The 23,469-nt window shown below is 38.1% G+C and overlaps 1 protein-coding gene across 1 annotated transcript in view; it reads right to left on the bottom strand.

Annotated features, from left to right (window-relative positions):
* zgc:171482 (zinc finger protein) overlaps window positions 1-23,469 on the bottom strand; it is a 69,740-nt gene that overhangs the window by 11,498 nt on the left and 34,773 nt on the right. Inside the window, exons 4-6 of the mRNA XM_060871381.1 lie at window positions 17,029-17,188; window positions 11,675-11,908; window positions 4,992-5,088 (exon numbers count right to left, since the gene is read on the bottom strand). Of these exons, the coding sequence (XP_060727364.1) occupies window positions 4,992-5,088; window positions 11,675-11,908; window positions 17,029-17,188 (491 nt within the window). The remainder of the gene's footprint in view (window positions 1-4,991; window positions 5,089-11,674; window positions 11,909-17,028; window positions 17,189-23,469) is intronic.

Genomic DNA, 23,469 nt, shown 5'->3' with positions numbered 1-23,469 from the left:
TTTGAGGACAAGTTCATGGTACAAATTAATGTATTAATGACTTTTTCTGTAGAGTAAAAAAAAAAAACGTTTGGAAGCTTCCCCTATAGCAATGTCACAGTTTGATAAGAAGATATGATTAATTTATTACTTGTTTTAGACTGCTACACTTCTTGGCTTCAGAAATCAATTTCTTCCACATTAGTACCAGTTCCTTCCCACTGAATATACCCCGGTTTGTTTACCAGTAGTACTAAAAAAAAAATAAAAAACAAAACTTTTACAACTCACGTTACATTAAGGACAAATGTACTGGGATGACAATCCTCTTCTTCATTACTTTTATAACAGAAGTTTATCTTCCATGAAGCTCAATAGGTCTATCCCAAATGGCATACCTATGCACTATTCTATGCTATTTTGTAGTATAAATAGTGAGATTAATGTGTTCACATTCAAAATAACAAGTGCACTTGTATCGATGCTACGGGATAATGCAGTTATTCGACCCAAAAATAAAGTTCGGAATGTTGGATGCTTCATGCACTCAACACTCGCAGCAATGCTTCCACGATGGAAGAAGTGCAAGGCTACCAGGCACTGAGGCTGGATAAGTATTTTCAAGATGGTTGATGACACACTGTTGGACAAGACATCTTACTAATCTTATATGTCCACGTTCTGTGATTTATTTTCCAGCATTTTAAAAATTTGCCGTGTTTTCCACTTTTGGCGTCAACTGGGAAATGGCTTGTACTTCCGATCAGTAAAAAAAAATCTGTAATGTTCCATTTGAGATGACACTACACTTCTAAAATTTATACACTAGATGGTGCATAGTGTATAGTACGTCATTTGGTTATATATCTTTGTACTGAATCTACTTCAGCTTGATGATTACATAACATATTGATGTCAGGGGTCTTGATTTGATAAGTTTCTTCTCAACGGTTTTTAGAAAATCAAAGGACAGACGATAGGTGAAATAAATTAATATAAACATTATTTTTCAAACCAACTGGTACTATTGCACTTCAAAACAATTACTGTAGGGAAAGCTGGCAACAGTCAGGAAGCATAAACTGTAGAGTACACATATGGTGTAATTTTACTGCCAGTAGTCAAGAGCACAGTCATTTCATGTAAGAGCGTCATTCCTTTACACTCACTCAAATATGAGTGGTTTTAAATTTGGACTGATTTTCCCACTCTTTTTTTGAGAGCGATCACATCCTCTCACACGTGTCTTGCAAACTGCATACCTTTTCTGTGGTGATTTTTTTTTTTAGAATTTCTCTTTCTTTTAAACAAATCAGTGATGATCTTTAGTCTGTTCATCTCTGCCATTAAACCCCAGGCAATGGGTGATCAATGCTCTAAATTGGTGTGTAAGAAATGGCAGAAAATATAAGGAAATTGGCATTTATCACATGTGCACATACACAGCTGTACGCAGTGGCTGTTTATCATGCCGACGACAAATTTGGCGTCTGAACGCACCTCCGACTACAAAAATGGCTACCACAGAATCCATCTCTCAGGCCACATCAGGGTTTCCCGCAGCACTTTGCAGTTCGGGTGGCCCACCTAAGCTGGGAAACCCTACCGCCTTAACTAGGTCGTCCAAAAAAAAAATTCCGCTGCACAAAAGGCCGTCAAGTGCATCTCGGAGAATAGCGCGGATGCACTTCACACCGCGAGCGGGCACGCGTGCTACACGGCCGAAATGAGAGAAAGACGTGGTCAGTCACTGTCTGGAGGATAACTAGCCAGTTGATAAAACGTGTGTCCTTGAGAACTGTAAGTGGACTTATGTTTTGGGTTTATTTAAGTCTGTTATTGTATTAGTCTATAGTTCTTGCAAATTTAAAGTAAGTTAGCTGGTGATTTTGTTGTTTGAGTTCTTCACCTGATAGCTAAGTTGCACGTGCCTGTTTTTAATAATTGTTAAATGTAGTACAGAGTCTGTGGTCTATCTCACAAAGAAGCCCCGCCCCCCCTCGGCCCCGCCCACCCCGCCCAACCCTACCGCCTTAACTAACAAATTTTCTGCACGAAACCCTGTACATGCTCTAGTTCACCTGATAACTGATTGTACAATCCTCAACACAATCATCACCATACCACATGAGCATGTTGAAAACAACTCAGACTCTTTGCCAAGTATTTGTTCAGCTCTTTTTATCATCTGATGTACAAAGTCTACATGTACAAAGATACATTTTCGCAATTTCCGATCAAAGTTGATTTCATGATTATCGTTTCATCCTCTGAACGCCTGTTTGTACATCACCTGACCTTCCACTTGACATTGGATTTTATGATTAATATTGTGTTTTGAATTTTTCACTCATTATTTTAAATAAAATCACTGTCTCTTTCTCTGTCGTCTGACAAGGGTGATAAATAATACATATTCATATTCTAACCTACTCTGCATTTATAATCACACTCGTGTGAATAATGAAACACCCGAAATCACCAAAATAATACAAATAAACAAATTCCCTTTAAAAATATATATAAAGGTCTAAGAAGATGAACTGTTATTTTAAAGTAGAGCACAACAAACATGGCTTATTAGGCACTTTTACACATAGTTTGTCTAAGAAATAAATTGCGATTTTTATTTTTTTTTTGGCTACATAATGCATTTAGAAAAACTGCAACTGTGTGAAAATCCCACATTATCCTTTCTGCTGCCATATTGGGAGATGTTCCAGCATGAGGCATATGAATGAATATAATGTCGTTATTTGGCCCTCAGATGCGTTGAAAATGCCAGAACTGACTCTAATTTTTCTTTGAAATGCCTAAACAACTGTAGAACAGTGATTAACTAAATCAGCACTGGGCAAATGAACTGGAATGATGAGCCACTCATCAGCTCTCATAGGGTTTCCATCACTCTTTAAAGAAAAAGTTCAAGCAAGTGTCTTCAAGCAATCATCCCAATCAATCTTTAGATGTGCCTTTTATAACATTTTACTTTACATTTCATCTGTGATGCCTGCCTGCACCATGTGAGCACTGAAATTGGTAATTACTCTGTCAATTATGCTGATATGATTGACAACGAGTAGGAGGAGAGCTCCTTATAATCAGTTTACTCGTGATTACAATTTTCTCCCACTAGGGGTTTGCTGCTTTCGCATGGTCAGGGGTGTGCATAAATCTGCACACATCCTTATGAACCAGTAGAACTTATAATAAATAAGATTCTAGGTGCAGAAATGTGTAGGCATATATATATATATATATATATATATATATATATATATATATATATATATATATATATATATATATGTGTGTGTGTGTGTGTGTGTGTGTGTGTGCGTGTGTGTGTGTGTATTTATGTTTGCTAAACCAGACCCAGGGTGTTTATGTAGTGTATTTTGTTTTGAACATGCTTCTGAGTAAATTTGCTATTACAGTAAGACCTTTGAGTTGTGTATTATGTCAATTGCTGTTAAGATGCCTAAGAAATGTAACACCCTTGTGTTGGATATTTCAAGATGTTAAACAAAAAGATCTTCACAATCTTCACTCAACTTCAGTGATTATAAATGAGAAGTAAAAATCTGACAATTTACGGCATACGATTGGGTTCCTAATTTTGCCTGATTTCTTTTTTTTTTTCAAATGATCTTAATTAAATAGACTCCATCTTATAAATACTTGTATCTGGTGCAAAGATCTGAGGTCTGTTTATTCTACTCAGCACCATCATGCTTCACTGAGTCACTGAGGAGGTGTTAAAAAAAAAAAAGAGTCCTCTGTGGAAAACAAGTCTCTTTTGTATATTAATGCATAAACATACACATAGACTTACATTGTATTTAGTTGACAGGATTGCTACTGAACCTGTTAGAATGAATTTACCTTACTGTTTCGTGAATATACTTCTGTCTTTAATGATTTCTCCTTAGGGAGGGTGTACAGTAGCTGGATTTGCAGTGAATGAGTGGAAGGTGTTAGAAGGCAGTGGTGATTTGGCTTTCAGGGTATGTCCTCCTCTGCCTCTACCGCACTGCTGGCATGTTAAATGCAGTGCTGGAGGTGTGTGTATGTGTGTGTGTGTTTGTGAGTGTTTAATACGGGGAGTTCTGTGTGGGAACCAAATGTCCCCTCATGGATAGACATATTTGACAGTTTTGACCTTTGGTGTATCACCACAGTACTGCTTCTGAGATAAATGTCAGGGTTAGACTTAGTTACATTCATAGCATTACTTAGCTGCAATAAGAATTGTCAGTGAAAGGTACCCAAAAGGATAGTAAGACAATTGTGTGTGTGTGTGTGTACAGTACATCTGTGTGCTTAAGCAGAGTCTAGTCTAGAGTGTAGCCTACATACACAGTACTTCAAAATAGGCCAGAAATAGTGTTTGTCTGACCTATTAAAGACAAAGTGTCACGGATTTGCGCAGCAGGGTTTCTCCTACTCTCATTGTCTCTCTCTTTTTATACCTCACATATTTGCGCTCGCTCTCATGCCATCTTTCAGTCACATCCCCTCAGATTTCTTTCTGAATGATGGTGGCGAAATCACTAGTCGATTTAAAACATACAGTAATAGAAAACAAAATGGTATGCTTTTGTGCCCAGAATGAAAGAGGAAGCCAATCAGTAGCAGTAGTTCTGATCAGTGGCAGTTCTCCAATTTGTACTGACTCAAAAGAGTTGTTTACTCTAGTCTTGTTTGCCTGAGTAAAGAAAAGATGTTTGATCTGGCTTTCATTTAACATGGTGGAGGTGTAAATTCTGGTAGGCCAACATCACCCACTCAGCTTCATCTAGTCGACTGAAGAACCAATATTACCCTGGTCAGTTTTAAAAAGAAGGATAATCAAAGTTCACTTCAAATTTAAAGAAACTTTAAAAAGAACGACTACATAAGGCATGTTGTGGAGGCAGAGGAGTTCACTTGTATTGAAAAAAAAAAAATCATAAAAATGATAAACAGGGTTCAGTCACAACAGCACAGTTAGATTTGTGAATTTCACTTACTTGTTTTGGTGTTTTGATCCCTGGAGGTGTGCATAGTACTGCTCAATGGAGTTCAAAACCACATTACATATGCTGCATGAGTAGCTGCTACGCAGGCCTATAATACACATGAACAAAAAGAAACGAAACATTACCTTTATTGTTAAAGACCCTGTGGTGAATCCTTCTGCATCAACATAAATCTGTTTGTTTTTGTTCTAGTTTGGATGACTGCTACAATTTGTGATGAAACATCCATCCATCCATCTGTCCATCCGTCTGTCCATCCACCCACCATTCTAGCTGTCCATCCATCCACCTACCCATCCATCCATCCATCCATCCATCCACACCACTTATCCTAGTGGGAAGGAGACCCGGGTCACAAACACATGGAACACCCTAGACAGGATGCCAGTGTATCTCAGTCCACATTCAAACACACACTTACACAATCATTCGCACACTACAGACAATTTAGCCCATGTGCGGGAGGTGAAAAATACAGTGATTAAGTGGAAACCCATGAGGAACAAGAATAACATAACATGCATGAAACATCTGCATTACTTAATAATACAGATGTATAAAATAATAATAATAATGATAATAATAATAATAATAATAATAATAATAATAATAAAAGTTTGTGCAGTGTATTGTATCAATTGACCAGATCAGTGTCATTTAGAATGTGATAATTATGACAGAAGATATCACTAATCAATTCCTATTAAATTCATTCTTTTTGACCCCATTAGCATTTGAAAATTCCTTTTGTTCCACTCAACTTTTGATTCGAGAGGAAAATTGATTGGCTGGTTTAGCAGAACAAAGAGAAAGCATGTGTGCAGCCATGCAATGAAGGCAAAACAGATGCGTGCTAATTAAGGGGTTTGCAGGTGGTAAAGAACAGCAGTGGCCTAAAAAATAGATGGATGGATGAAAAGAATAAAGGAGCACATGAGATGGAAAGAGCGAGAGCTGAGAAGATGAGCAGAATGAGTGCAGCAACACTCATTCGTCACATATGGGCAAACCACGTGGCTACATGTAGTGGCTTCATTTCTGTAAGACATCTGCTGAGTTATTTCAGATAACTAAGACATTTATTGCTATTGAACATTCTTCAGCACCCGTATCCCAAAAAAGCTGCTGATATATTCTCCTAAATTACTTGGTGATTACACTGCTTAAGTACTTTGGATCACTAATGGCTTTTGAAGCAAATGTTTTTGTATGTGTAGTGGAAATGAATGGCACTATAGATGTTTTACAGCCTATACCAGCCAGGATTATGTCTATATTTAGTGTAATCATTTAAAATACATTAAAAACCCAATACAATATGGTATCTACAGTATACACTATATGAGTACATGGCAGTTTCTACACTATGTGACCAAAATTTTGTTGACATCTGATTGTTACACCCATATTCATTTCCTGGAAGGTCCTTGTTTGCTGAGGAATTACAACTTCTCTGGGGCCCAAACATACTGTAATATGACAGTGTCCCATGCTCAGAGCGTCCATGGAGACATAGTTTGCCAAAGTTGAAGTGGAAGAATTTAGGTGGCCTGCACAGAGTCCTGCCTGCAACCCCAATGTACACCATTAGGATGAATTGGAATTGGATTCGTCTCTTCTTACAGACTTACTTCGTCAATCGTGACGTTCTACCCCTGGTTGGTGTCTCGTCGCCTGGTGTTCACCCTGCCGGGGATTGATCTGCATGGTCAGCCAGTGACTCATGGGATTGTTGTGGATGAGGCCACCTGGAGACATTTTAATGCCTTCTTTGAACCAATGTTGCATCAGTCAGCTTTATGGTCTGGTCTTCATCAGCAATCATTTGAAGACTTTGGCAGGAAGGAATTAGTGTTGGATCCACGGTGAACTCAGAATTTGCGCTGACCCATTAGTACCCAGTGTCACCCAAATGAGAATGGGTTCCCTTCTGAGCCTGTTTGCACTCAACTTTTCTTCATGTCATCTCAGGTAGTTTTTCCTCGCCACCATTGCTCATTAGGGATAGATGTTAGAGATATATTGTAGCCTAATTGTAAACTAAAAATGTATTTATTAATTTTTATTCTTATTTTTAATTACTTATTACTGTTTCTGTAAAGCTGCTTTGAAACAATGTGAATTGTTAACAGCGCTAAATTGTCTAAACATCAGTGTCTGACCTCACTAATGCGCATGTGGGGGGAACACAAGTAAATCCCCATAGAAACACTTCGATATCTAGTGGAAAGCCTTCCCATAAGAGGAGGGAGAACTAAGATGTGTCCACAAACATTTGGTCATATAGTGTATATATAACAGTTGTGATATTATTATTTTCTAGAGCAGTTAAGATATATTTACAGTGAAGTTTTATCTTTGAACAGAGGTTATTGTATCACTGAAATGGGAAATAATGTTCATTTAATAGTTTTTATCCAGAGAACCTCCAGTGAGCACATAATGCACAATGCCTTTGGTTTTATCCTCATAATTGTGATGAGGGCCTATAAATTATGGTTTATCTATATTAATATAATTATCTACATATTATATTGAAATAATTGTAGATATTGAATCCGAAATGGATTAAATACTCAGCCCAAAGAATATCAGAATTAGCTTCTCTAACTTATATGATTGAAGCAACATTTCATTAATAGCGGGATTAATTATTTATTGCTCTTAATAATCACTCTTTAATGAATGTTTCCTGCATGGTGGGCAGCTAATGACCTCACAGTATGATGCTAATAAACCAGACTAGCAAGACACTGTGGCAATTTCGGATTGCTGGTAGTTAAACTGCCCCACATGACTGAAAGAACCATGCTGAGAATAAGAAGGAGGGAGAGAACCCAGGGTGATGAATGTTCACAGGATGTAGATGGAAAATTTGCTGATGAGTGTTGGCTGGTGGCAAAAAAACTCTTATTTTCAGGCAAGTGGGTCATCAATCTAAAACCTTTACATTGGTAATTTGCTAGAAAGCCTAAAAAACAAACAAACAAAAAAAAACAAAAAAACAACTACAAAAAAAAAAAAAAAAAAAAAAACATCTGAAGAATTCCACTGCATTTCTGACTTCTCTTGGGTAAACTGACAAGGAAAGAGAGGTGATAGCTCCATCTTGGCACTTTATTTGTTTTGGATGCATTCATTTAAGACTCATTTGCTTCAGAGCTGCATATTCATATTCAATCTCCTTCTCATCTAATTCTCCCTTTTTCAGGACTGGCACAATAAAGTAAAAAACAAAACAAAATCAAAGTGCATTTAGTCACATTAGTGTATAGAGTAAAACTAAGTAAACCTTGATTGAGGACGTTGCAAATCTGTTTCAGATATTTGCATATGCGTTTATATGCAGATTTAAACCTAAAATGGATATGAGATGTAAGAAGGACAGTTTTTTCCTCATTGCTCTCGCAGTTTTGTGTCTGCAAAATATTCTATTAAAATGTCTTGTATCTATTTCCAAAATCATAAGCTATAACCTAATTGAAACCACCACTGGTCTTAACCCAGAGGCCTTGTGAACATTTCTAAGAAATTTTTTTTTATTAAAAAAAAAAGTATTTTTGCTTTTTATTCATATCTGTATTTGCAATACATTATCTGTTCATTTTTGAGCAATCAATTCATATTCATAGTTGACATCTCATACCTTGATAAAGGAAATCGTCCCAATTTCTTGACCAGAATGCCGGCAAAGAATTATGCTGAAAGATACACTATATCTGTTCGTGTTTTATCTATGTAGTATATACATAAAGAGTGAGGGCTGACTTTTGACATGTGCTCTTGTTCATAGAACCAAGATGACTCTCATTTGTAATGCAGCACATTAATGTGACGCTGTATCCCATGGAGTGGAGAGACTCGCTCATTCTGTTTCCTCTCCATCACAGTAATAAGTCAACCAGGCCTTTTAAGAGGCAGGTGAGAGGTTCACTTCATCAGTGAATCTGAAGAGAGCGAGCTACTGTAGCTTCTGTAGGACAAGGCAGATGGGGCAGTTCATTACACAGACCATGTTTAAACTGTAACTTAGTTAACAACTATAAGCGGGGGTCTGGTCTGTTACAGCATAGCCATACTATACTGTATTTACAAAGAGTTTATACGAATAGCAATGTCAAACATGATGTTTGATGATCAGGCAGGTTGCAATAAAAACCAGATACACATTGATTGTATTTATTGGTATCCGGTTGCTTGTAGTTGTTCAACAATAGCCATATCTCCAGCTAACCAGGGTGTTCGTACTGTAATCTGAGAGCACAGTGAACCACACAAGCACTCAAATAACAGTATGAGCCATCTGGAGACAAACAGAGATTAAAAGAGCAGTCTTCAATTTATTTTTGTTTTTCCTTGAGCAATTTGCTTCAAAGCTACGAATTCCACTGCATTTCAGACCTGTCTTCGGTGAACTGAAAACTCTGTCTTGGCATCAGTTTCTCGTCTGTTTTGGATGCATTCAGTTAAGAATACCTTTCTGTTTTAAGATGCTGCTTTAAGATGCTAAGTCATTGCCATAGATATAAAACATCACTATAGCATCACTTCTTTTTTCTCATACCGTGTACATTTAAAACAAAAAATAGCACAATATAATTTTTTCATGAGAGGGACAATGATCTTTTTTTTTTTTCTTACATTTTTATTTTTTTTTAAAGAAACACTTCTTTTAGAATTTTAAATTTGGTAAATATCTGTAAGTCTAAATCATATGTGTGGTGTTTCCCATAAGGATGTCGAACTCTCCTTTATACTTAGGGGAAATTAATACCTTCTTCACACCAGCAAGTTCCCCATGATCTCAACATCAAAATAAAGCCTCAGTAAGAAGGCTATTACGCTGAAATGGCTTTCACATAAACAGACCAGGCTGTAATCTCCCAGCAGTCACTTCACTGATGGCTTGAACAAGTGGGAGGTCTTCTAAATGAGCCACTGGCTCTCAAACAAACCACACTCATGGAAAGATAAAAGCGATGTAGTGCTTCATACTTGTGTCTGTGTTTTTGTGTGCATTCAGCTCACACACACTACACCTTCATGTTGTGGGCTTCTAATGAGGATGATGAATGAGATGTGGCATGCTTGCTGAGCTCTGACAGTACCCTAAGGAGCAGCCAAACTCAAGGTGACAAGGTTTTAGGAGAGCCATGCTCAGGTTTAGCAGCACAAAGAGAAGATGAATCTTAGCAGATCTCCCTCACTTTGATGAGACAGAGAGGATGAGCTCTGTTGTTTCTCAGCCTAAATTCAGCTGTTCAAACAACACCAGTTTAGAGGCGTTAGACTTGTGCCTTCTCCCGTTGCAGGGTGTTGTAATCAACAGCAAATATTTCTGGTGAGATTTAAATAGAAGGTGACATTCACAGTGGAATGCTATAAACAAGGACATCAGTCTATTTGGTCGCTGCCTACGGCATGATTCTAGAGTTCGAGATTTTTTACGATGCTTGTTTATACGATATGTAAGAAGAATTTTTATCGTTGCTGTGTTGAACTATTTCAGAAGCATCTTTGACAACCAGAATGCACACCACGGTTGCTGTATGTTCTCTTCAAATAAAATGTCCTGTTGGTGCAGATACAAATAATGTATTCCCTGACAACATTGAAATATCTTAGAATATCCATACCAGACTTGGTTACAGATCAGCTGTGAAAATGAACTATGACTTCTTGGCTCACACCTTTTATATATCCAGCTTGTGGTGTTTCTGTCTTTAGAAACGATCACCATATCTCTGTTGATCCTCTGTAAGCTGTCTTTGGACGATGTCTTGCTGGATCTTTGACAATCATTCCAGTATGCTGATGCTAGATGAACACTGAGCTTTGATTACGGAGGTGTATTTTAACAAACACAAAACAAAACATTTTTTCCTAAAGCATAATAGAAAATAATCTCATTGACCAGTGATAACTGAGATAAGAACCTGTCTATCTTTGGAAGTTAATAAAATGAATGACGAATGCCAATTGGTTGGTCAAAATGTGTTTTAGTTACACTTGATGCCACCTGTTACCCCAGCAGGGAAGACAGTGACACTGATACCCTACAGCAGCAGTCTATTTTCCCAGTCTAGAACTTCTAGACGGTGGCCGTCAGATGGATCACATTTTTATTCTATCCTTTTTTTAACACTCATTGCTGGCAACGAAATACAGGGATAGTATAATTATAAATATTAAGTACAATGTTGACTGTCTTGGTTACCTAAAGGCTACACTATATTAAAACATGGGTGTAGAGCATTAAAATAAAGTTGGTCTTTCCCACTGAAAGAAAATTTCGCCTTTATTTGTCACGTATACATTACAGTACAGTGAAATTCTTTCTATCTTCACATATTCCAGATTGTTAGGAAGTGGGATCAGGGCACAGGGACATATGATAGGGTGTCTGTGGAGCAGATAGAGTTGGGAGCCTTGTTCAAGGGTCCAACAGTGACAGCCTGGACCCCTGAGCAGCTGTCTATTTTCCCAGTCTAGGACTTCAAGCCGGTGACCCTAGTAACTCAGAGCCCTGCCGTTTAGCTCATCTAAATATAAACATTTTTCTACTAAATATAAACATTTTTCATTCCTTGTCTGCTCTGCATTCCCAATTATTCTCCTTTCTCCCCTTTTCCTTCCACCTTGGCAAGCTGCCTCAGCCCTCAAACCCAACTCACCTCTGCTCTCGGCAGCATCCAGACTGCCTGCAAGCTGCTCCAGGAGTCGTGCTCTTGCTGCATTTCTTTTGTGTTTCTTGCCTTCGTAATGTTGCTGTGCCATCAGTGGATTGTTGAACCAAGCACCACACAGACAGCAGTACTTGCCTGCTTCTCCATTGTTGCCCATGGAGGGCCATGAGGGTGAAGGTGGTGGTGCTGGGTCTGTAGCCTGAGGGGTGCTTGCAGTTGAATCTGTAGAGGGAAGGTTACGACACCTCAGTTTCTCAATCTTTATGCTTACGATGCATTGCTTAAGTCATATACACATACTCACTGGAGCATTGTTAAAGCAGTAACACTGAAATGAGATGGAGGTTAGCAGAACACCTGCACCTCTCCAGAGACATGTTTCTGTGCATGTTTGGGAATTTCCAAACATTTTTTTTGAAGCGGAGCACAGAAGTCTTGCAGGTGACCCACTCTCTATGTTACTACAGACTTGTTACCATGGTTACGAGTCCCAAAAGAGCCCACAGGCCTTGACACCATTGCAGGTTCATCTGTCTTTCAAGGCAGGACAGAACCTGCATCTGCTGGAGCATAAAATTAAAGACTAATTTCTAATTTACACAAGACACTAGTGAAGCAGGTAAAGGACAAAAACAAAGTGCCAAAAAAATCAAGAAGGCACTGCAAATGCAGCCTAGTGTAGGTTGCCAGGCACGCAGCAGTGGTTGCTAGGATATCAATGTGGACTGAAAGAAATCTTCAGCATTTACAGTATAACGTCTCAAATATAGCACTGTGTGTACACTCCATTTAAAGCGCATCTGTGGCACCTCTACTGAGACGTACAGTACATTACACCAGTGCTACTGTACAATGACCTGTCGGGATCATGTTTAAAAAAAGATGTTCGCGCAGATCAAAACAACATTAGCTAGCGTAAATAAGCTGGTTCTCTGCATGAAAATATGTGTATATATGCTAATATTTTCATAATGGTCAGAAGGCTGGCCAAAAAGAGACTAACCACAGACTTTAAATAATCCTTGAACCAATGATAACAGAGCATGGCATAAATGTATGCTTCGTAATGAGGGATACGCTGTTTAATGTTTGAGACTGGATGTCACATGTTTTGGTTGTCAAGGTTGTGCTTTGTGCATTTACTTCATTAGTTAGTCATGCTGAACCAACACAAAGCCAAGAACACATAGTTACAGCTAGTATGCTTCTCTCTCCTCCTCTCACCACCCACAATGCTGTTATAAGTGAGATGATTCAAACCAATGTGAATAGATCAAATGGAGTTTTCAGCAAGCTTTCTTTTGCAGTAAGAGATTTCATTATTCCTGCATGGTGTTAGGAAGATTAAAATGTTATTAAAAATAAACCAAGAATAAAACTGAAATTTTATCCAATTGAGGGAAGGATAAAAGAGAAATGAGAGAGAAAGGTTTACTCCTTCACTGTGACCTTTCAGGTCAGCTTGAAAGAGAAGAGAGGAAAATTGCTCTCTCTCTCTCACTCTCTGTCCCTCTCTCTCTGTCCCTCTTTCTTAATCTCTCTCTTTCTGTCCCTCTCTCTTCCTCTCTCTCTCTACACAATGCACGAGGCAGAGCTTTTTGCTGAGAAAGCCTGGTGATGCATGGTGGTATACTGTATGTGAGAGGATGAGTTTATAGTGCAGATGGATGGCAAAGAGATGATAATAGAGTGGCCACTTAACTCATTCTCGATGAAATCTTTATTACAAAGCTTCAACTGTCACCACCAATGCTCACCTGTGTTGAGCGCTGAGAGTTTATTTTCATAAATGTACTCTTGAATTTAATCTCTCCTAAATTTGCTTGCCCTCTACTTTGTTTTACTGTTTCAATGATGCCTTTTAGCACCAACAACATTATCACTCTGTTCTAAAACTCTGATTATAAACTGGGGTCACGGTGGCTTAGTGGTTAGCACGTTCGCCTCACACCTCCAGGGTTGGGGGTTCGATTCCCGCCTCCACCTCGTGTGTGTGGAGTTTGCATGTTCTCCCCGTGTCTCGGGGGTTTCCTCTGGGTATTCCGGTTTCCTCCCTGGGCCAAAGACATGCATGGTAGGTTGATTGGCATCTCTGGAAAATTGTCCGTAGTGTGTGATTGCGTGAGTGAATGAGAGTGTGTGTGTGTGCCCTGTGATGGGATGGCACTCCGTCCAGGGTGTATCCTGCCTTGATGCCAGATGACACCTGAGATAGTTCGGATAAGCGGTAGAAAATGAATGAATGAATGAATGAATGAATGAATGATTATAAACTCATATCAATTTATATACTGAGTCTGCATTACACTTAAAACATAATTTCTCCCCCTAATTCAACTCTGCCTAAAAAAAAAAAAAAGTATAGCATATAAAAGTATCAAAAGAGTTTAAAGTAAAACTCGATGTAACGGATGTACATGTTGATGAAGAATGTTCTGCTTGTCTAGCCTTGATGTCTTGCTTGCAAAAAATTGCAGCCTGATGAATGAAAATTGAGCTTAATATCATTGACAGGCTGAATATATTCCATCTCCCCTATAAGTGTTAGGCATCTTTGTACTGTCTTTGAAATAGAGCATAATCAAATATGGCCACTGAGTGAACTACATGAAAACAAATGTGCCACTTTGTGATTAAATGGAAACAAACCTACCCACAGTGCTGCCAAGTTTTAGCACAACAACTCTAACAGCTTTCGCCAGCACTGGATCATTTCCAGTCATAAAGTCTGAGGTGATTGAAGCTTGCTTCGGAAATTAATTCCGTCTGACTATCGAGGATTCAGGGTTTTTTATATATGTGTATATATAAATAACCACAGTAATGCCAACATTAAGTGACGGTTCAAGATTTGGTTTTGAAACACACAGCAAACAAATTCTTGCTAAAGTGCAGACAACATTCACACTGAGTGAATAAACCCATCTGTACCACAATGACACCAGGCACTTAGTTACTAATGTATGGCTTAATTGCTATATCTATAACATACCAGTCCATGAAAGAGGCCCATTAAACATAATTATAGTTGAACTATCCTGTGATTGAGACGTTGACGTGGCTTTTTATACTAATCATCAATCACTGCTTGTGGACGTGTGGTACATTTACCTATCAATCAGAATAACTTAAACAGCATTCTCTCCTCTTCTCTGTTCCATATTGTACAACACATACATCTTTTTCAAGCTGACCCTTCATTAGTATGACCCTAAACTTCGCAAAACACACTGTCACTTCTAATATTTACAGCACATTTATTGTGCAAATGTCACATTCATCTCCTCCATCTCCTCATCTCCAGATCCACAATCCACAATGGCATCAACTCCAGTCCACATATTACATCATTACATCATTCCCACAAAGCTTTCTACTGATTGCACTTGTCTTTCTTTTCCATTCATTCTCTATATGAATACACTCCATGGTTATATGTGTCCTTTGATGTGAAAATGGTATTAAAGCGATTACACTGTTTGGGAAACTGAGCTGTTTAATGCCTGTGAATATGTTAAGCAGGCTGGTGTTTGTTTATTTGGTATTTAATGCATTACTGCAAAAAGTACATGTATGTGATCAATATTAGTCAAATAATTCTAGTTTAAAATGATTTATATTTCAACAGTTACATGTGAAACATGGATACACATTTCCGTACAGTACTAAAAATGTTAAGAGGATGTTCATTGTGGCCACTTTGACACAAACGCACCAGCATGAATGCTTTAGAAACAGATAAAGATGCAATAAAATCATTCAGTAATTTCTTTGTAATTGAAAAAAATACTACAGTCTATTGATTGATTGAAAAAAAAAAACTTACAAAACGGAGTTGACAATAATTAAATCAGAATGAGGATTACGCTGTTTAGTTGTCAAATGCTCCCTCAGGTCACAGAGGAGGCATTTAAACATTCCATTGTAAACGCATGACATCAAGTCATAATACACATCCACATCTTTTCTCAGCATTGCCTCTCAGTATTGTTTCAAGCTTCCATTTATTGTTAATCACTTTGTCTCGACAGCTTTTTAATACGGCACACCGGGAAATGTTTTAGGTAACTTTATTGTTTTCCATAATAGCCAACGGAAATAATAAACGGGAAATCGTTTCACATTATAGTGAATGTTCCTGGAGTTAAATCTTGATATACCTAGTTAAACACTGTGTGAGATTCAGTTAATGCACAGGAGCTAGAGTAATATTCTTCTGATATAATTCAGCTCAATCTTTCCTATAGCCTTAAACTGTACATAAATGAAATGGTTGGATAAAGTAGAAGCAACACTCCTTGGGAAGGTGCACTTTGGCAGAATATGGATGTTAAATACAAGGTGTTGTACCATTGTGAGAGGAAAAAAAAAGTGATAATTTGTGAAATAACGGTTCAGGTTTCACTTAAATGATTGCAATATATGATAATATCTATTGGCAAACCCTAAAAGCATTAGTCTATTATTTGCTGCTGGGCGCACACTGGAATTGAAAGCTGAATGGATTTGGATATTGCCACTGGCATAAAGATTAATGGTGCTGTCAGAAAGCGACAGCCCTGTGCATACTCACACTCACACCGAATGTGACCTGAGATGCCGCGTCACGCACCGGCCTCGTGAGAATTCAACCTCTCCTGTAGCGGGTGCAAAAAGCACAATATACTGTACGCTGATCCTGATATATAGATGACTTACAGTGCAAAGTGTCACTGTAATTATAAATGAACCTGCAGATTTAGTCACGTGTCTGAGGAGTGAAATTAAATTAGTGTGTTAGTAGAAGTTAGTAGTCTTGATGAGCTCACGTCCCAGTGGAACCCATCAGTATCCATTATCTCCATGCAGTCTGGAGCCTGAATTCAGTTCAGTCTGCGTTAAGCATCAGGCCAGGGGGTATTAAATAAAGGCTGCTTGTCTCAGCATGCCTCCAGCCTGAGCTTCATGCCACACATGATTTACCTTTACACTACACCAGTCCCCTGCTCCAGTATTTACAGGCCAGTTCTGATTCATGGCTTGGTGAAAGTGCACACCATTGGGCACCTAATTCCTGTCTGCTGACTATTTTACAGTGCATCATCACCTCTGCATGCTATCTGTGCAGCTCCAGAGCTCTGCTGACCACAACTAATGTAGCCTCTACTGACCAGCTTTCCACGGCTTGATACAAGAATAAATCTTAATAGGTAAGAAAATAATTGAAATATCCCAGTGCATTACGTACAGTAGCATAACCCCTGGCTAACACAGACATTACAGTAATCAAAGCCACAGCGAGAAGAACACAGCATATTCAGATGTTAATTACGATGAATAAACATTGCTCGTATTAATCTGACCTGTGGGGGTAGGTAAGCTGGGCTGCTCTCCCAGAACAAGTCGTACTCTCTTAGCATGTGTTTTACCCTGGTAGTGCGACTGAGCTACGATGGCAGATGTGAAGAACATATTGCAGAGCGTGCAGCATTTGTTCCTGTCCACCTCATTCTCGGCGCTGTCCTGTAGGAGGAGAGACAAGAGCAGGTTCAGGAATCATGAGAAAAAAGATCGCTTAGAAAAGTGTTGTGAGTTAACATCAAGGAGAATGAGCTTTCTTTGAAAAGACACAAACTGGTCTTATTAAGATGTGTGTGTGTGTGTGTGTGTGTGTGTGTTGGCCTGGCAAAACAAATTGCTGAAATGTGGCCAATTTTTGTTTTCTCGTCAAACTCAAGACTCCAAATTCACCAAATGTATTAAAACACTGTTAAAAACCTTGCTATCTGTGTGTGATCTGACACAGTGAATGTCAGGAGAGAAGTCAACATAATTTAACTGAACAAATTTCACAGAATGCCACACAATTATGTACAAAGAGTATGTACAATACACAATACAGGGAGAATAAACAAGTAAATAAATATAAATAAATACTTACATATATATATATATATATATATATATATATATATATATATATATATATATATATATATATATATATATATAATTAATGATTCATAAGAAATTAAATCTATCATTTAAAAATAAAAGCATTTTAAGTATATTCTTAGCCAAAACTGACAACATGCAAATGCATTCGTGCTTTATAAGCAGCAATTAAATATGACTAAATTTGCATATTTTTAATTAAAAAAACTAGTATTTGGGGATATTAAAATAAAAACATTTATTTCACTGTGAAGACACTCTCAAGAAAGACTCTTAAGCCACGTTCACACTGCAGGTAAAAGTGGCCCAAATTTTTTTGGGGTCAAGTGACCAGGTCAGACTTCTTCAGGAGTAGTGTGAACACTCAAATCTTCCATATGTGGTCCTGAATCAGACCCAAATCTGATTTTTTCCAATGTGGCCGCAGTGTGAACAGCCAAGGCGGATTTGATGCGACTTCATCAATCTACATCGACATTCGTCACAATTATGCAAATTTTTTTTTGCGCCGGCGAAACCTTTTTTTTTTTTTTTTTCCGCCTCGGCGAAAACTCGACACAAACGTGATTGGTAACGTGTGTGTTAAGAGTGTTATATAAAGTGGTTACGTGAACCAGCTCATAATGCTTGCATTGAATACATCACATTATAGCATTACATGATACAGTTGAGGCCAAAATTATTAGCCCCCTTATGAAATTAGACAAAACTCTTGATTTCTCCATGGAAATGACCATTAACAACAAGTGTTTTATAGTGTGTTTGTTTCCAAAATAACAAAGACAAAATCTCCACTAAGTTTGATTAGGATATTTAATTGAAATAGTGAGTTGAAACAAGAAAGGGCAAAAATGAAACGTCCAAAATTATTAGCCCCCGGTCATTAATAGTCAATAGTGAACCCTTTCTGAGCCACAACTGACAACAACCTCTTAGAGTAGTTCTTTACTAGGTTGGCACAGGTTTCCTGAGGGATTTTAGCCCATTCTTCCATTGCAAATTGCTCCAGCTGGTCCAAATTACGTGGTTTCCGAGCATGGACATTCACTTTGAGCACTCGCCACAGATTCTCAATAGGATTGAGGTCTGGGCTCTGTGCGGGCCACTCCAGGACCTTTGTTTTGGTATCCTTCAGGAACTGTTGGACCAATTTCGATGTATGCTTTGGGTCATTGTCTTGTTGGAAGACCCAGCGACGACCTAAGGCTAGACTACGAGCAGATTTCTGCATATTATCCCTCAAAATGTCAACATAATTTTCTTTTTTCATGATGCCATGCACCCGAACAAGGCTCCCTGTGCCTGAAGCTGCAAAACAGCCCCACAGCATGATGCTCCCACCACCATGTTTAACTGTGGGAACTGTGTTCTTAGGGTTGAAGGCCTCACCCTTTCTTCACCAAACATAAGCAACATCCATGTGCCCAAACAGTTCCAGTTTAGTCTCATCAGACCAAAGCACAGACTCCCAAAACTCATCTTTACCTTTCAAATGTTCACGGGCAAACCTCAGTCTAGCTGTGATGTGCCGCTGTTTGAGTAAAGGGGTTCTTCTGGGACGATGGCCCTGAAGCCCACCACGATGAAGAGCCCTCACAACTGTGTTCCTTGAAACATCAACTCCAGAAGAGGCCAGGTCAGCAACAATCATCTTGGCAGATGTCTGGGGCATCTTGCTGATATCTCTGACTATTTTCCTCTCCAGGGTTCTTGAAATCTTGCGCTTACGACCACGCCCAGGTTTGTTTCTTACAGAATTTGTCTCCTTGTACTTGGCAATGATGCAACGTACGGCGGTTCTAGACACTGTGAAAAGCTTGGAAATGGCAGTATAGCCTTCCCCCTTATCATGAGCCTCCACTATCTTCTTTCTGAGCTCAAGACTGATTTCCTTTGTCTTTGGCATGGTGAGTAAAAGTAGTCTCTCCCAATAATGTGTTCAAGTGCCCTGTTCCTTGGAGTCCTTTAATGCTGATTGAATGCCCAGGTGTTGTTAGGAAGCCAATTGACTGCACAGGTGTGGTTTGAAAGCTGATTGATTAATTAGGTGTGTTTTGAAAGCTGATTGATTAATTGGGTGTGTTTTGAAAGCAAATATTCACAAGGGGCTAATATTTTTGACCACCCCATTTTCACTATATTTGATTATAAAGCAAGCCTAAAAATGTATTTTATATTCCAAAATGTACCAAAAGCTACTAAATAGCACTGGCGAATGTTTGATTATATCAAGTTTTATCAATGCTGCAAACATTGGAAAGATCTTTAGGAAAATGTTCCAAAATTCCTGGGGGGCTAATAATTTTGGCCTCAACTGTATGTTTGCTTGCACCAGATGATACAATACTTCCTCCATAATCTCGCCAACTTTAGCGCAACGGCGTGCTGCGTGTGACGTCATTGTTTTTGTTCGTTTGCACATGCGGGTCAGTTCGAAACAGCAAACAGTTCACACTGGTATCTGATATAGGCCACATTTTAAAAGGTAATGTGAACAGCCAAACAAAAAAATCAGATCTGAGCAAAATATCCGAATTGAGCATTAAGACTTGCAGTGTGAACGCGGCCTTACAGAACAGTTTGTTTGAATACCATTTTTCTCTTACCAGTTAAGTGAGAAAGAAACCTCCATGGTTCTAAAAAAGTTAGGTTATCTTTATGCTATGAAATGTATCATCTATCAAACATGTGATTGATTGTGTGGTATAAAGTGTGGTTAAAATAACGTCATATCTTCCTCAGATTAATTGTTTTCTCGGGTTGTTTTTCTTTTTATCCTTTAAAAATCTCATTATCATCGAAAATGTAACTGATACCAATGATTTATGAATGCACAACAAAACAGTAGCTCCTTATATTATAAGAAAGCCATGAGATGAAAAAGATGAAATATTCCTGGTGTTTTGCGTGCAGTGTTTGCCAGCACTAAACTCATAAATCTTTTATAAACCAAAGTTAACACACATCTTCAGATCACTGTCCCAATAGACAATAGTTTATAAATCAAACACACTTAGATTGTGTGCATGTTGGACCACAATTATAAGTATAAGAGCAGAAGAATAGAAGAAAACCCAACTGATTTATGCACTGGTTTCCAGTTCATTATTCATATCTATTTTATATGTATACATAAGGCCTAAATTTGACCACATCGACTCATTTTAATTAAACAAAGTCAAAAATTAATTGTTTTAATTAAACAAACATCTCCTTTCAATCAGATGCAGGAGGCAGGTAATTGCACCCTAGGACATAAGAGCAAGGCCCTTAACCCTCAGGGGTAAAAAAGGGGCATCTCCCAAATGCTGTAAATGAAAATTTGCTTAATTCAAATATGTACATCTGCTCCACAAGGATGAATTTTGTTGCATTAACATTATTTGTTTTAAAATAGGCAACATGATTTTTCAAAGCTCTGGAATAAAACTGAAGGCTCGCCCAAGGTCATGACCATGATGCTGTAAAGCAGCGGCATTTCCCACTGCACTATTACACCATATAAAAACTAATAAAGTTCAATTAATAGTATAGTCATGTCTTTCTGTCAGTGCCAACATCCTCATGGGATTTTTATAAAGTAACTGCATCACGTCAATACTACACAACCATTGCACAACCGCTACACACAATTTACAGCAGATTCTTGTGTAAATAAAATTTAGTAGAAGCAATAAAATCAGCTTTTGTGAGAAACTATTCCTAATATTTACTTTTTAAATCTTACTAAACATATACTCCGTATTTTCAGTGTATAAGACATGATCCATTACGAATTATGAACCATGAAGTTGAACAAGATGTCGCGGATGTGGTAGATGTTGGACTATTGATCAGTTTGATTGTAGGTTCAAATCCTAGTTCCACCAAACTGCCACTGGGCCATTGAGCAAGGCCCTTAACTCTCAATTGCTCAGTTGTGTAAAATAAGAAAAAAATGTAAGTCACTCTGGATAAGCTAATAATAATAATTAAGAATCTCTGACAAATGCCATAAAATGTAAATAAGTGCTCTAGTCTGATACAAGAATCTAAATCCAGGTCCTTAATTAAACCATTACTAGACAAACCTCATGCTTTTCATTATTTTTTAAGGTCAAAACTCTACAAAATAAATACAACCTGGATGTCCTGTTGGCTTTGCATAGTTTTTGCTCTGACCTCACTGTCTCTGGAGAAAGGACATTTCTGGGCTATTATCAGACCTAAAACAGCCCCGAGTCTGGCATGCGTCCAGGTTTCTGCTCTGCTCAGATCTGTGTTGCCTCATTTAAAACCTTACAAAACTAAGGAGGCCAGTCTTAAATAAACCTGATGCAACTTCGTGCCCTGATCATGGAGAGCTTTATACAGTATATTACACATAACTAGAAAACAGAGGACATCAAGAGGAAGCGTCTTCACACATTATTCTTTATCATGGATAACCATTAAACACATGGGGTTTTCATTCAAAAGGATGCAAACAAATATTTTCAATAGTTCTCTCAAGACCTTTGGACCTCACCGATGCCATGTAGCTAATAGAGAACATATCTCCACACCGGAGGGGAATTAAAACGTCATTATATTTAACTGACCCCAGCAAAAGAATAAAACATGCGTTTTATTACAGTATGTTGTTTTTTTGTTTCTTTGCCACACAGATGCACTACAAATTACTGAGCATGGTTCATAATTACTTGTGTGCAAATATTTTGCCAGACATTAGACTATATCAAACACATGCAGAGTGACATATTCCAAGATGCTGTTCACAACTAACTACATTATTAGCTTGTCAATCACTCATCTAACAGAAATAAACTGGCAATCATGGCATGTACTGTTAAGACTGAGGAATAGTAGTGATTTGGAAGATTAACTGGAAAAAAACAAACAAAAATCTTTTACGTTTACTCTGATTGTGAAAGAACTGCAAAGACATCTTTTGTTATTGCTTAGAGCAACAGTCAACCTCTTAAGTGTGACCGAGTTTGAATAGACTGGGAGGATGATTAAGCTCAAATTAAAGGCACGTTATTATATATTTGTCAAGATTGTGTAGAGGAAGGAGATGCCAGTGCAGATTTACAGTAGTTGAAACACTGTAACACAACCATAACCATAAAACTAGAACCATAAACACACACTAGGCATGACAAACACAGGAAGACTAGGATCGAGGCTGTGTACACACACACACACACACACAAACACATACATGGAACAATGTCAAACGCTTAACAATGAATTAACGTGTGATGTGCTGGGGCTGATGGGTAAAATAGATCCTTATCGATTGGGGCATAACAAGAAGAAAAAGATATGTGAAATGCACAGTATAGAAAAAGGTGTGTCTAGTGCAATAAAGCCCTAGTTTTTTGTCGAATAAAAACTTCATGTATAGAGATTTGCTCAAAGTCAATATCATTTGTAACAGTTGTTGTGTTGTTTCTTTTTTACTCTAAAATAACTCTGTTTTATAATCCTGTTTTGTTTAAGATGCTAGAACATCCACAACCACCTCTCCTTTGCTCAGTTTCTACACTTTTACACTGTTCCCTAAAATGGAGGTGTCAAAAAAGCATAAAACTCAAAGCTGAAATGTGTCAGCTGAAAAGTCACACTATTAAAGCTGTTACTTCCAGGGTGTTAGAGGGCTTTAAGACAGCTTCTTTTCTTACACAAGTCTTCCTGTACACAGCTGAGGTTGTCCTGTTCGCAGCTGACTGATCATCTTCTGGTGTCCGTGATGAAATATTTATTGGTTTGGCCATTTTGTTTTCACCACAGCTGTTCAATTGCCTTGTGGGTTACATCTAAATTAATATTCCCTTTTACCTAAAAGGGGGAGAAAGTAAAAAGCC

The sequence above is a fragment of the Tachysurus vachellii genome, chromosome 6 (genome assembly GCF_030014155.1).
Source record: "Tachysurus vachellii isolate PV-2020 chromosome 6, HZAU_Pvac_v1, whole genome shotgun sequence".
Classification (NCBI taxonomy): domain Eukaryota; kingdom Metazoa; phylum Chordata; class Actinopteri; order Siluriformes; family Bagridae; genus Tachysurus; species Tachysurus vachellii.
The sequence above is the reverse complement of the archived record's forward strand: the minus strand, read 5'-3'. Positions and strand labels throughout refer to the sequence as shown.